Here is a 15,032-nt window from a genome sequence, read left to right as displayed (position 1 = left end):
TGGGTCTTGCCAGACTCTGGGCCCCAAGAAGTAATAACGCGTGCAGCTCGGGGCCTGTGTGGCGTGGCCGGGCACACGAAGAAATTGAGGAGCAGTTCAGGCAGGAGGGTGAAGGGTCCTGGGGCCCCAAGGGAGGCTGGTAGCCTGGGGCAGCCCCACGAGTGCAGGGGGCGCCTTTGGGGGTGAGGATGTGCTGCTCTCCTGGTTCTTGGGCCACCCCTTCACCATCTTGGAGACCAGGGAAGGGTCACACGTTTACTACGCACGAAAGGGTCCTGTCCAGAGGCAGGAGCGCCAGGGGGTGCTGCTTCCTCCCCAGGGTCCTCGTAACGTCGTGGGGTGTCTGAGCTCTCCCACTGGGCCCGGATGTCACCCCCGCCCCGTCCCACTCTGCCTGGAATCCAGTTCCGCTTGCCTGGCCCCCATCCCCAGTCTGCCGAGATCCCACGCCCTCACGGTGGTTCTGGCTAACCCCCCGGGCAGGGCTGGCTCAGCGAAGTCAGAGGTCCATGCCTCGCTGCCGACAGCCTGACCCCGCCGGCCGCTTCCCCAGGCAATTTCCCAAGAATTCGGGGACTACGAGAAGAGGCCTCCCCCAGCAGCCAGCATCCCACCACCTTCTTCCCCACCTTCTCCAAACAGGCTGCTCTCTCCGTGCACAGGCTTGGGCGAAAGTGCCCTGGTCCCCCACCCGGAGACGTTTCTCTTCTCTTGCCCCCTCCTGCCCCAGAGGACCCTGACCAGCTCCGCTCAGACCACACGCGTGGGGCAGTTCATTCAGGTCGGTGTGAGACCTGTCCTTTCGTGTCCAGACCCTTTTCCGTCAGTGACCATGAAAGGCACTCTCGTTGAGGGCCAAGGAACGATCGGGATGCCAGTGCCCTTTCGTGTGTCCCACCTGCTCCCCTGGAGACGGAAGCAGGACTTTTAACACGAGTGGATGCGTCACGGTCTGTGCATCTCACGGGGCTGCCCCTGGGATTTCGTTCAGCTGGTCTCCCTGGAGTAATAGGTTTTCTCCAGCAAAAAGTGAAGCTGCATGGTGCTCAGGGACCCTGGGCACCCACCCCGCTGGGGGCAGCACCTGGCCCGTGGCTGGTACTCCCTTGCCCCAAGCCCAGGGGCTGGAGTGGACGCCTCCCCCAGGGCACCCAAGGCCCCTGGTCCCAGCAGCCGTGGCTCGCGTGGCAGCCGCCGTGGACGAGCCTCCTGCCCTCGCTGAGGTTCAGGTGGCCTCCCCCGTCCCGCCATGCACGGCCCCGCGAGGAGTGGAGTTTGCCGGCATCGAGCGAGGGCTGGCAGGGCCCCGAGGCTGTGATGACTACCCTCAGGGCTGCTGTGGAAGCCTGTCCCTTCCCCCCGACCCGGCGCTGGTCCCGGCCTGGCCGTCGCCCCAAGGCCAGGCCTGTGCTCCTCGGCCCCAACTTCAAGGTCCCTCCTGAGAGCTGGACCCAAACTCCCCCCCCTCATCCCCTCGCCTCCTCCCTGGCCCTGAGCACCCACCTGTGGCCTTGAGGAGGCTGTTGGCAAATGAATGAATGAATGACCGAACTGGGCAAGGAGGCGTATGATCACTCCCACCCCCACCCCCACCCCGGGGAGGCACCTCCAGGAACCTCCCTACAGCCAGAACCTGGCACCGAATACAAGACAGAAAACCATCAGCAGTGCTTATAATTCTTTAGAAACAAACACCCCCCCCACAAAACACAGAACTGCCCATCCCGAACCAGCCAAGCATGTAACAGGGTAGCGGTTGGCAGGAGAGGCGTGAAGTCACACACGTCACCGCACGACATCGTGGTGGGAGGCTGGCGTGGCTGGGACCCGTGGAGCAGCTGGGCTGTGCGCCACTCCCGCGATGAATAAACACGGTGCCAACAGCACCCCTCACACTAGTGAGACGTGAGGACGAAACAAAGCAGAACGGCTGCACACTTGTTACGCCAAAACGTGGCTTAAAAAAAAAAGTAACCTACGAAGGTGAACGCTCAGGACACTTGTCAGTAGTGTGGTCGGGAGTGGAGTCTCTGCCCCAGAACAGACACGCCTGCCTTCTAAGGGGCGGGCGGGGCGGGGGCCCTGGGCTGCACGGGACCCCACAGCCCCAAAAATCACAGCCTGGGCCCACCACCTGCCTTCCCACATGCTGTGGAGAGCCACGCTTCAGAACGACCTCTGACCTTTCAGTGCGCAAAGGGGCCCCGTCACTCCTGCAGGGCTGGCGCCACCCCACTTCCCCAAGATGCACGTGGTGGGAAGGCCACTGCAGTCTGGACAGGGACACCTGGCTCCCTGCACTCTGCCAGGTCACGTCCAGAGCCAGTGGTCTGACCACGATGCGTCCTAAGTGTCGCCCCGACACCCTGGAGGCAAAGAGGCCAAAATCTGCTCAGCGGTTGCTGGACCCCCGCGGAAAGGCAGTGGGCAGTGCACCCCAGGCAGCACCCTGCCCGCCCCCTGTGCGAGGGGCTGCGGTGGGAAAGGCAGTGGGCCGTGCACCCCAGGCAGCACCCTGCCCGCCAGCTGTGCGAGGGGCTGCGGTGGCTACGATGGCCAGTCTCCTCCTGAAGGGGCACAATCCCACCAGGCAGGTGGTACAGCAGCTGTGGGCCCCATTTACAGGTGAGAAAACTGAGGCCCCAATACAGAAAGTCTAAAACCAGGTCTCTGACCTCCTGGATGACATTCTGCCTTCAGACGCTGAGCTGAGCCCCTAGACGCGTGGCTTACAGCCCCGGGACAACTGGGTTGGTGAGGAGACTTCCGTGGCCTTCAGTCCTCCTCACACGTCAGGAGCTACAGGCGGGCAGGGGTCTCCTGACCAGCACGAAGAGGGAGGGGTGGACACGTGGCCACCTCTGTTTCAGCCTCAATGCCCAGCCTGGCCCCCCCGCAACAAGCTGCTTGTCAGGTCTCTCTGGGCCCATCGGACCATGCGGGGCCCCGGAGCCCAGGTGGGTGGCAGTGGATGGACTGGCCACTCGGAGCTCACATGGCCCCGGGGAAATGGCTACAGCTGAGCAGTGAGGCTCGATGCCCAAGGGCTAGTCTCATCCTTCCCCTGGTGGGAAGGTCAGGGGTCAGAGACCAAGGCAGAGCCGCCAGCGCCTAAGAGGGGCCTGGAGGGAGCCGATCTGACCTTTGGTGACGCTGCTCCCCAAGCTGACTCTGTGGACAGTGACAGCACAGGAAAGCCAGCCGGTGGCCAGGCCAGAGGAGCTTCTGGGCCTCGGCTGCCTCCCCTGGGGAAAATGCTATGGGAACCACAAACACGAAAGCCTGCGAGCACAGGCTCTCCGGAGGGGAGGGCGGGTGTACCATGCTGGTCTCAGCGGGAGCCAGACCCCGAGTCAGGTGGCCTTCAGAGCAGGTGCAGAGTGCCGAGGCCTGGACTCGAGCTCCCCGAGTCTGGGACAGGTGACGGGGGCGGGGACAGCAGCGCCTTGGCCAGGAGCTGAGAGCCAGCCCCCGATAGCTGGCAGGGCTGCCATCCAGCCCTCGAGGCCCGGGAGAGCTGCCTTGCGGGAACACAGAGGAGAAGCCCACGGGGGGTCACGGCGTCTGCTTCCAGATTTCAAGTGTGAAGCTTTCAAAGGACTAGAGCTTGGCTCCAAAACCGATGCAGACCTGACCTGCAACAGCACTGCCCACTCGCCCAGCATAGGAGCTGCTGGAAGCTTCTGGCCTTTGCTCAGGCTGGTGTCCAGGGAGAGACTGTACAGTCAGGAGCCCAAAGGTGTCCTGAGTGACCGGGTCTAGCCCCCAAACTGGCCCCGATCTGCACGTCCCGGTGGGAGGTCCGGGGTCTCCCAGCTGCCCCTGACTTCCGCTCGGATGCCCCTGCCCGCGGCAGGCACCAGGTCACCACTGTCGATCAGCCCAAGGCCTTTCCTTCTACAAGCCTTTCATTCAGATGTTCTTTCTTTTCTGGGGTGGGGAAGGGAGCTAGCGCAGGTCTTTAAGGCAACGAGACACGAGCACGTGGGTTAGTTTCACGCAAGTCACTACATCTACGGTAACAGAGAAACGGCAAAGCCCAAGCGCGTGTGTCCAGGCCACCGTCCAGAGGGTGAGGCCGAGCCCGGAACACTGCCGGGGGTTCTCAGAACCTCTCCGTTCTCGAGACGTGCCGGAACCTGGCGACAGGATCTGGTCCCTCTGAGGCACATCGTGCTACGGGTGGCATTAGGGGAGAAAAGACGCCCCCCCCCCCTCCGCCAACACACGTTTCTTTAAAAAATAATCATCTTGGTGGCGTCGACGCGACCTAAGATTAAGTTAAAACAAAAATAATAAAGGGACTTCCCTGGCGGTCCAGTGGTTAAGACTCGGTGCTCCCAATGGAGGGGGCACAGGTTCGATCCCTGCTCGGGGAACTAAGATCCTACGCGCCGCACGGTGCGGCCAAAAAAAATAAAATAAAGTTAAAAAAAAGTACAAATACACAAAGGTGAGAAGGGAGAAGGCCTGATTCGGCAGGAAGCCCCGCGGCCTCCTCGGTCCAACATTCCCGCTTGCACGCTCGAGAGGTATCCACAGACATCCGTCTTCTGGGACTAAATTCGTACCAGGGTTCACAGTGGCCCGGCCGCCACCCCGGGGGAGGGACGGTGGGGGCCCCCAGCTGAGCTGCCTGGATGATGGAACCGGAGTCGCTTTCTAAGGGGTGGGTGGTTTAAAACAATCTCTGCATTTTCCTTCCGGCAGCTTCTCAGATCTTGTCGCTTACGTCTCCTGGGGAACCACATGCATGAGCTTCTGGCAAAGGACCGTCGTGGAAACTGCCAGGAGAAGAGCGGAGTTACTTGGGGATCCTCTGGTCCCGGGCCTGGGGGGTCAGGGCAGCGAGGGATGTGGGCTCACCCCACCCCGTCCTGATGCGTCCTGAGGTTGTAGGAGAAGCCAGAAAGCCAGACATTTACGTGGAACCTCCCAATTTGCGTGTGTGTGCGCGCACGTGCGCACCTCGGGCCTGCAGGCCTCCTGAGGGTTACGTTACTCAGGGAGGTGAGGCCAAGGATCCCGGCAACAGGCGGGTGCCGACTCCACCCCTCATCCCGGTTCAGACCCCAGGGCCATCGAGAGACGTAACTAGATGGTGGCCCCCCTGCTGGAGGCCTGTGACACCACACCTGGGCCACCGCCTGGCAGACCTCCAGGACCGGCAGCCAGCACGCCCACCGCGGTCCTCAGAGGGGCTGGAACAGGCGGGTGTGCTGGCGCCCAGGTGAACCCATCACCCACAGAGCCTCCACGAGCATCACTCGGGGGAGATTTCAGAACGGAGGGGCCCTGCTCTAGGCCCTTGGTGTGTTCCGACAGCTCTTCAACAGGGACTACAGTCCGGGCTGGAGGCAAAGCCCCAGCAACATGATGGGCAGCGTCCTGGGCCCCGGGCAGGTGCCCATGAGAATTCTGGGACGGCTACCTTGGGGATTTTGAAGCCCATGCAGGAGCCGGTCACACTAACAGTGGTCTCGGCACAGGGTCCTGAACCAGGCTTGTAAATGAGCCCTGTGGCCACAGTGCAGACCCTGTTTTCTCCTCCTCAGCCGGCTGGGTTTAAGCTGGCGGCAGACGGGGATTTCGTTACTTGGCAAGAGCGGCCTGGTTTTCTGGAATCCCTTGTTCTGAGATTAGCTGGTGCGCAGCTGAGCGCCTTACCCTGAAACACGTAGGCCAGGTCGCCACCCGACACGCCCAGCTCGGTCTGCTCGGCCAGGGCCTCACGCGTCCCGACCCCGACCCCCCGCGGACCCCCGGCCGTGGGCACTGCCTGCCGCGTCGCTCCCGGCCAGGCGGGCGGGGCAGACCCCAGGGCGGGTGGAGGAGGCGCGGCCGGGGGGGAGGTACTCACAGATGCTCTGCAGCAGCCACTTGGGCTTGTTTTTCCACCAGACCCCGAGGAAGTAGATGGGCAGGCCGCTGAGGATGATGGCGAAGCCGATGCCGCACTCCACGGGCGTCTTCCAGAAGGAGACGGCGATCAGGAACAAGCAGGCCAGGATGAAGGACGCCGGGAGAGCCAGGTGGACCTGCGGAGGGGACGCAGCTGACACGGGGAGCGGGGCCTCCCCGCCTGTCCTGGCCAGCCCTGGGAGCACGGCGCCCTCCCTGTGCCCCCGCCACAGCCGGCCTCGCCCTTGGGCCCCCCCAGCCCCTCCCATGGACCCCCCCGGACAGCCCTGCGCCCAGCTGATCCTTCCGGATCCAAAAGGGCCCGGCCTCCCAGGCTGCCACACTCGCCGCGCAGCGTCTCTAGGGTTTACTAGGGCCTGAGGTTCCCCTGGGTCGTGCTGGCCTCTTGAGAACCTTGTTCTCCGTGTACCCACCTCAGCACCCAGCACTGGGCAGTAATTACCCAAAGCCCAGCTGGTGCTGGCGGGTGAGCTGGACCAACCAGGCTTCCCAGGTGGGGGAAGGTGGGCCCCCCTGGTTCCCACATCGCAGGGCGGGCCCCCGGCCCCGCCCCTCACCACTGTCCCGTGGTGTTGGGCAATGCCTCTGGGAAGGCCGTGGCCACCCGCTAATAGGCAAGGGGCGCCCACCTTCCCAGAGAGTCCTTGCGGATGGACTGGACCACAGGCTGCGTGGCTGCCTGGCAGACAGCCCCGCCCACACAGGGCCCGGAAGAGGAGCCACAGAGGCACCCACAGCACGGCCAGGGCCCCAGGGACACTTGTCCCCTGTCTGCACCCACCGTGCCTCCTGCCAGGCGGTCTGTCCACACCCGGAACCCGCCCTCTGTCTACACCTTGGCAAGAGACCCTGGGGTGAGCGAGGGTCCCATCAGGTCGGCCCTCATGCCTGCTCCACCCCCAGCTCCACAAGGACAGGCCTGCTCCCCACAAGCAGGGAGCAAGGTGGTCCAGGGCACTGAGGTCGCTGGGTCCCCTGGCGGAACCTGTCCAAGACAGGAAGTCCGGTCCTGGCTGGCATCGCAGGACTGCTCGGTGGGCGAGGGGCCCTTGGACAGGCGCCAGCTGCTGGCCACACGCCACCAGGACCGGATGAAGGGCAGGAGCTGCCGGTCGGCAGCCGCCACGCCACGGGCTCTGCCCTCTCACTCCGCCATGACTGTCGGGGGCATAGCTGACGTGCTCACCAGGCCTCCCCAGCAGGGGTGTGACCCCCTTTTTGCAGAAACAAGGTCGCCCTTGGGCAGCTGTGCCCAGTACTGAGTTTATGAGGACACAGAGAGCCGACCTCAGGCTGGGGGCACGGTGGGCAGCCTGGTCCCGAAAAGCCCCCATTCACTCAGGGGCAAAGTCAGAGGACGCGCCCCTCCCCAGACAAGGTGGGGCCCGTCCCCTCCGCCCACGTGCAGTCTGCTCACGGCCACCCCGGCCGCCCGGGGCCGCAAGCTGCTTACTCCTGCTCCTCTCCTTTCGCTAGAAGATAAGCTCTAGGAGGATTAGGTGCTGGGGGTGGGGGGTGACTATCGTGTGCTTTGACGAACCCCAGCACCTAGAATCAAACAGTCATCAGGAGAACTCAAGGCTTCTCACCAGGGCCCTTGGAGAAGGGTGCCCTGAGCTCCGGTGTGCAGAGGGGACGGAGGCCCACAGAGCGACGCTGGCTGCCCGGGCACACGTGGGGACCGCGTGGACGCTCACCTTGATGGGCCGCTCCAGATCTGGCTTCTGGTAGCGGAGCCAGATCATCCCGATGATGGCCAGGGCCACACAGAGCCAGTTGAAGAAGCTGAAGAAGTTGATGACGGAGAAGATGTCTTTGGAGAAGGCGTACAGCAGGGTCATGACGCACTGCAAGCACGGGGACGGGCCGTGAGCCGCTGCCGCCGCCAGGACACACCTGGCAGGCGGGCTGACCGCACGCACCCACTCCCGTCTTAAAGGAAGATGTGGTCTGTGGGACACGCAGGCCCTCACGGCAGAGGAAAGCGCTGACGGGGAAGGGGCCGAGGCGCCTGGATTTCAAGCGCTGGCGGGGAAGGGGCCGAGGCGCCTGGATTTCAAGCGCTGGCGGGGAAGGGGCCGAGGCGCCTGGATTTCAAGGAGGGGTCACAGGCCACGCGCTGCCCCGCGGGGGGGGGTTTGCCTTCACACGCCTCCAGGTTGTTTCTGCTTCTTGTTTCTCTCTCTCTTTTTTTTAATAACCGCCATGTATTAATTTTGGAACGAGAAACAAAAAACCATCCAGCGCCCTGTGGGGTTCGGGGGAGCGTGTGGCGAAGAGCCTGACGTGGAGACACACCTCGCGCTACAGCCCGTCTCACCTGCACCTTGGCCTCCGGCCCGCAGCCCGGTGACACTAGGCGGAGCCGGGACGGCGTGGCCGCTCCCCAGACTCCCTCTGCAGAGCCCCCAACAATCCCCAAGGGACACGCCCACCCTCCACCTCGCCCCGCCAGTGACCCCCGCCCCATGGAGGGCGGGGACTCACCGTGAACACGAGCGAGGGCACGGGCGTCAGCAGCTGCGGGTGGATCATGGAGAGGACGGAGGGCAGGTGGCCCTCCCTGGCTCCCACGAAGAACAGCCTGAGGACAGAGGGGAAGGCGGTCGGCCTCGGCCGAGTGACCCAGGCAGGTGGGGAGCGGAGGGGGCCTGTGCTGAGGACCGGGCTCCCTGCCGTGGGCCTTGGTGTCCCCCACGGAGCCAGCTGGCAAGGGGCCCTGTCACCTCCAGCCCCCCACAGGGTTCACGTGAACCCACGAGAGAGCCTGGACGGACACAGCAGTTGTGTCACCTCTGGGCAGGAACGTGCGTTATTTCTGTGTCACCTGAATGTTTTGACAGCTATGTTATTACTCAAAGTAACAAAAACTAGAGCTCTCCGAGAGCACGCGAGAAAGCCACGCGTAGCAGCTCCCCACGCGCAGCCCCGCCCGCTCCACCGCTCTGCCGCCAGAGCCTGCGTGACCGAGGGCGGCGGCCCTGGCGGGGCTCACCTGGAAGACGTGAAGAGGGACCCGTTGACGGAGCCAAAGCAGGACAGACCCACGAAGACGGGGATGATCCAGGACATGACGCCCAGGTGGTAGTTCCCAAAGTCCTAGACGGACGCTGAGCGTGAGCCCTGCCCCGCGACGCCCCGACTGCCCCACCTGGCCGTCCGCAGGCGCCTCACCGCCCCCCACCCCCGGGCTGGCCCACACACAATCCCCTCCCCGGGGGCTCAGTATTCATTCGGAAGGTGGGACAGGCCTCTGAGGTGGGGCTGGAGGTCCGTAATGGACTCAGCCCCTCGGCTCTAAGAGCAACCATCACTGGAACCACCACAGACGTGCCAACTTAAAGCTGTGCAGGGTGGTCTGGGCACCAGCGCTGCTGAAGCTCCCTGGGGTCCCCACGTACAGCCAGCGCCCTGCACCCGCTGGCAGGCTTGGTAAAGCACCAGCTCAACCCCTCTGAGTAGGAGCACACTTTGCAGACGAGGGGCCCGGCCTGCTTCTCATCGTGGGCTCGGAGGGCCGCGGCCGGCTCTTAGCGGCAGGTGGCATCTTACCACGGCCACAGCCTCCGACGTGAGCATCTGCTCAGGGGACAGCGTGGTGAAGTAGGCCAGGTTCGTCAGCACGTACACCAGGGTGACGATGGGGAGGGAGATGATGATGGCCAGGGGCAGGTTTCTGCAAGGACCGGGCGGGCACATCACCAAAATGAAGCCCACGACAGGGCCGGGCCTGTCCCTCGCTGCAGGGGAAGCGGCACGTGACCAGCAAGTGGCTGGAAGGTGGCGCTTGGGGCAGGGCAGCTGTGCAAACCTGGGCCAGCGACTCAACCCTGCCGGCCTCCACGCCCCCATGTGTGAAATGGGCTTCCTGCCCATTCTGAGGACGAACCTTCTTCTAGATCACACGGCCCCCATGATCCTGACCCCAGGGGCCCTCCCGGAAGGCCATGCACTGCTTTTGTCGGGGGCTGGGCTGAGCCCAAGGATGGGCTCTTGGACAGAACCAGGCTTCTTCCTTCTCTCAGGTGAAAATGATAAAAACACGCGTCTCTGTTCGCATACATACCTGTAGGGATTAATCATCTCCTCTGTGACAAAATTCAAGTAATTCCTAGAATTTAGAGAGCAGACTTTTATTATACGTTCCTCCCTCAGTCATCGGGAAGAAAGAATGCAGGTTCCACGGGGAGTCCGACCTGGCTGCCCTGGGCCGGTGGAGAGGGGACGCCCACACCCCCAGGACGCTCCCTCCCTCCTGGTGAGCAGCTGGGGCCATGCGGGCGCCTCCTGAGATGGCGATGCTCCTGCCCCTCCCCAGCGCCATCCCCCCTGGGAAGCAGCACCGTCCCTGAGGTGTCAGCAGAGGTTTATCTCGGGGCCCCGTTCTCGGGGGCAGGACACGAGCCGAGAACAGCACTGCTATGAGGGCCCCTCTGTGCTTCCTCGGGAAGCATGGGGTTTCCTGCCCCCGCCCCGTAGAACTGCCCGTGGATGGCCGAGAGGTGTGGATTTCTGGACACTCTGGGGTCTGGCACGTGTGCCCCAGGGCCCGGATGTTCTAGAACCTACCATCCCCCGTAGGCAAAGAGGCCGCTGTACAGCGCCAGCACGATGTTCCCCACGTCCACTTTGGTGCCTTCAAACGAGGACTTGGGGTCCAGATTGGACATGTTACCTGGCAGGGGCCAAACAGACAGATAGGGATTCTGCGTTAGAAATCGTGGCACGGAGGCCAAGCCACAAGTTCCGAAATGTTCCTGGATCAAAATACAGTAATAGACAAAAATGCAACAGATTAAATGCACCTGTGAGCCCCCAAACTCCCAGGGGCCGGGGCAGGCAGGCAGGGTGAGCGCGGTTCTGCTAGGTCTGAGGCCCCTGTCCCCGCCCACTAGAGATGGGGAGGGCAGCTCTGCAGATCCCCGGCCGGGCGGACACCCAGCGCCCATCTGTGCCTGTGGGACAGGATGCCTGGGACGGGCGGGCACCGGGGTGGGTCTGCCTTGCCTGGGCTCCAGGGCGCTGGGCGCCTCAGAGGACGCTCCCTGCAGATCTCAAGATGCGGCCCAGTCAGGGCACCTGGGCTGCGTCTCCACTCTCCCCCTCAGTGTTGGGAGCCCAGAGCTGCTAAGCGTAAGCCAGGCTTCTCGTCTGGGCACACGAGCTCCCGAAGACGACCTGGACCCGCCCTGGGACGTGGCTGTACCCGAGGGGCTGCAGCTGGTGAGGGACGGTGGGTTCAGCTCTGTTCCCTAACCCAGATGGACGTACTGGGCTCTTGGACACAGGGGGTCGGCTTCTCTGCTGACCATTTCCACCCTGAATGGCCCCAGGCGTCCTGGGCTTGTGGTCGTATCGCTCCAACCTCTGCCCCGCCTTCACCGGCACCTCTGCTGTGGCCCCTCTTGTGACCCGAAAGGACACCTGTCATTGGACTTAGGGCCCCCCTAACCCAGGACGATCTCAGCTCCATCCTTTCCTTAATTACACCTATAGAGACCCTTTTCCTGAGTAAGGCCACATCCACCGATTCCGTTGGACATGTTTTGGGGGCCACCACTCAACCCAGTATGGTAGACGTGAAACGTGGGGGCCTTAGAAGGGTCCCTGGCTACTAGGACAGTGTCTGGCCCTTTCTGAGGCTGTTACACTATCTGTGAAATGGCCCCATAACACCCAGGCCCAGAAAGACTCGCTCCATAAGGAGGGACCAGCCTGCCAGCCAGGTGCTGACAGACACGGGCAGGGGCGCGGCCAGACTCCACGGGGTTTTCGTTCCTGGCTCCCCGGCTCTGGGTGCGGCCGTGACACAGGCCCCACGGCTCTGGATATGAGGGTCTGTGCCCCGTGCTGCTGAGAAGCACATGGTCCAGGACCCGAGGGACCAGGCTGAGACGTGACCCTGGGGCTGCTACATGGGTCACTGCCGCCCGTGGCTGGAGGATCTGCAGGTCCCTCGGGGGACGGGGGGATGGAGGACGCCATGCCTTCCACAAGGGCGATGGCCTTGGTCACCCCAGGAACACAACACGGTGACGGTATGAGGAGGTCGAAAAGTGGACCCGTGGCAGGGAGGCTCCCATAAAACGCCGTCATTCTACCCAGTCAAAGCCTGCACTTCAAGGCAGCACTCATTTCCTCTGGCAAACGCCGCGGGGGGAGGGGAGGGACCCCAAGTTCCCTTCTGGGTCCAGATGCCCTGGATGCCTGGACTCTGCCCTGCAGGTGTGCTTAGGCGTGAGCTGGGAGAAGGACTCAGGACGCAGGAGGTCCCTTCCGCTCCCCAGATGAGGCCACGGTCTCGTGATGAGAAAAGGCTCCCGGGAGGCTGGTAGCTCACCCAGCCCGCCACCCACACGTGACCTGTGTTACAGGCCCGGGTCCTGAGACCGCCTGGTCACAGGGGGGTCAGCAGGCGGGTGGGCAGGGGCAGTGCACAGAGCCGGCTCAGGACAGGGCACCCCAGCACAGCACCCAGGGCCCGGCTGCTCCCCATGGAATGTTCTGGAATGTGCCTTCCTTTACAGCTGTGAGGAGGGGGAGGGGCATCTGTCCCACAAGTTGGGGAAGCTGAGGCTCAGGCCACCTGCCCACGGACCTGGGTCTGGCATCCTGAGCAGGCAGCCACTCCCAGACGCTGCAGCTGCTCCCGCGACCTCAGGTCTCCAGAAGACCCTGCACCCCTACAGGGTGCTGCTGCCGGTCAGGGTCTTGCAACTACTTCTGGAACATTGAAGGCCTTTCACAGCAAGGGCTCCTTACAAGTAAGGCACTTGAGATTTTCTCCTCAATCTGCACCATTTCCCCAACAGGACATACTTCGATCTCCTGCTTGTGCTTCAAGGGGAACTGCTTTTCACACACGCTGGAAGATAGATCTTGGTGCAGCCATTAAAACTGGCTCCCAGGGCTTCCCTGGTGGCGCAGTGGTTAAGAATCTGCCTGCCAGTGCAGGGGACACGGGTTCGAGCCCTCGTTCGGGAAGATCCCAGAAGCCGCGGCGCAACTAAGCCCGTGCACCACAACTCCTGAAGCCTGCACGCCTAGAGCCCATGCTCCACAACAAGAGAAGCCACCGCGATGAGAAACCTGTGCACCTCAACAAAGAGTAGCCCCCCGCTTGCCACAACTAAAAGAAAGCCCGCGTGCAACAACTAGGACCCAATGCAGCCAAAGATAAATAAATAAATAAATTTATTAAAAAAACCTGGCTCCCACCTCGAGCACGATCCTGAATTAGTGACACTGTACACACGTGTGTGCATGTGCGTGCACCACGGATACACGCACGTGCACGTGTGGGCTAGAGACACGGCTATGCAGGAGGACGGCCTGTGCTCTTGCTGAGAATAAAATTCAAGGCTTGAAATACAGGCTGGGGTTACAGAACCGTTTTCAGCCCCGAGGCCTGGGAAGCCTCTGTTTTCATCAAGGGGCGCTGTGCTAACGGCTTGCAGTCCTGACGTAAACGCGTCATCGCCCTGAGACGGCGGATGGAATTCCTGCTGCAGAACGGTTATCTCCTGGATTTAGAGTGACTTTGCAGCCTCTGAAACCCCAAGAAAATACTAGCTGCTCTGGCCCAAACGCAGACTGAAGACTCTCACGGGCTCCACTGGGGGCCTCGGTAGGACAGGTGTGGCCGGGCCGTCCTGCTGGGAGCTCCCTTGGTTATCCGGGGCCTCATTCCCTGTCTACAAAGCACCCGAATGCCCCGGAGGAAAGTGGGCATCCAGGTGCACAGAGGCCAGCACACCCCCTGCTTCTCCCCTGGCACGGTGGTGCAGGGGGCAGGGGGTTGAGGGGGAGCTCCGCCAGGAATGTGGCTGCTTTGGGCTCCCATCTGCCACTGCAAGTCCCTCTGTGCTGCCCCCTCCCTGTCACCTCCCTCCTGCCGACAGCCAGCGCCCGATTGGGTGCACACGTGGGCCCCCTCGGCAGAACTCCTGGGTCTGTCCAGCCTCCGTCTGAGCTGGAGGGCCGCCTGGATCAGACCCGCAGCCGGGCTGGGCACCCGACCAAACACTGGCCGAGCTCTGCCCTCCTCTCCACGGGCGCCTTGGAATGGGCGCCGGGCCTGCTGGCTCTGCAAGGCACTTGGCCCCGGGACCCCCAGGACAGGCACGGCTCGGGGGCGCCCGCCCGGGGACAGTGGCTCCGCCTGCCCGCGCCGCCCGGGCATCCTGTTGGGGCTGGAGCCCTCAGAGCAGGGGGGCTTGCAGAGGTCTGGAGAGCTGGGGGGCGTGCGCGGCACCTGCCTGGTAGTCTCCAGAGCAGTAGAAGAAGCAAGGGAGGCAGCCACACCCCATGGAATGATGTGTGTCCGCAGTCGCTCGGTGCCTGGCGGCCACCGCAGAGGACACACAAGAAAACCCCCTGGGAGGGCAGATCAGGGCAGATCCCAGACCCCGCACGGTGGACTCAGCCGCCACCGGCCCCAGCAACCAGGGGACCTGCGGTGATGGGAGACACTTGGGATTGTCACGGCTGGGGGCGTCATCCAGTGGGTGGAGTGTGGGTGACGCGAATACCCGGCAACACACGAGACGGCCAACACAGCAGACAGTGCCGGGCGGGATCCCGCTATAGACGGTGCTGGCAGGTGCACGGCTCATGTGCTCGGCCGTCCCCGCCCCGGACCCCAAACCGGGATGCCATCCTTGTTAAAAACACAGAGCTCCAGATGCCGGCCAGACACGGGATGGAGGACCTCGTTAACACCCCACCCCCGCCCATGACCGCCGAGCTCCCCACTCCAGCTCTGTCCTCATGGGGCCCCCAGGCCTACAGAAGGCAGGCAGGCAGAAAAGTCATCACGATGGACAGATGGGGGAGCGCTGGCCCTCCCGCAGGGGCTGGGGGTGTGGGTCCCCTGGGCCACCCCGTCTCTGGGGCTTCCCGGCAGGCCTCAAAGCCGCCTCTAACTTGCTCACCCAGAAGGTGATGCCACCTGGGGTGGGTCCCGCCCCCAGGCTCACCCGCGTTGCGGGCAGGCCCCAAGGCCGCTTCATAGGGTCTGCCCATCTCGGAGGGCCGCGGGAAGGTGAAGGCTAGCGCAGAGCCACATCCTGGCTTCTCTGGCAGCCTCGGGAACCAGGGTGGCTGGGGTG

The 15,032-nt window shown here is 63.4% G+C and overlaps 1 protein-coding gene across 2 annotated transcripts in view; it reads right to left on the bottom strand.

Annotated features, from left to right (window-relative positions):
• Nucleotides 1-1,663: 1,663 nt before the first annotated feature.
• The window catches only part of SLC7A5 (solute carrier family 7 member 5), a 33,054-nt gene continuing 19,685 nt past the window's right edge, over nt 1,664-15,032 (bottom strand). For both annotated transcript variants that reach the window (XM_033846352.2, XM_033846351.2), the window contains 8 exons: nt 10,492-10,597; nt 9,989-10,033; nt 9,475-9,598; nt 8,918-9,021; nt 8,410-8,506; nt 7,620-7,769; nt 5,861-6,038; nt 1,664-4,784 (listed from right to left, as the gene is read on the bottom strand). In XM_033846352.2, the coding sequence (XP_033702243.1) occupies nt 4,729-4,784; nt 5,861-6,038; nt 7,620-7,769; nt 8,410-8,506; nt 8,918-9,021; nt 9,475-9,598; nt 9,989-10,033; nt 10,492-10,597 (860 nt within the window). In that variant the 3' untranslated portion in view covers nt 1,664-4,728. The remainder of the gene's footprint in view (nt 4,785-5,860; nt 6,039-7,619; nt 7,770-8,409; nt 8,507-8,917; nt 9,022-9,474; nt 9,599-9,988; nt 10,034-10,491; nt 10,598-15,032) is intronic.

This window comes from Tursiops truncatus, chromosome 19, assembly GCF_011762595.2.
Source record: "Tursiops truncatus isolate mTurTru1 chromosome 19, mTurTru1.mat.Y, whole genome shotgun sequence".
NCBI classification, from domain to species: domain Eukaryota; kingdom Metazoa; phylum Chordata; class Mammalia; order Artiodactyla; family Delphinidae; genus Tursiops; species Tursiops truncatus.
Note: the sequence above shows the minus strand (reverse complement) of the source record. Positions and strands in the feature narration are given on the sequence as shown.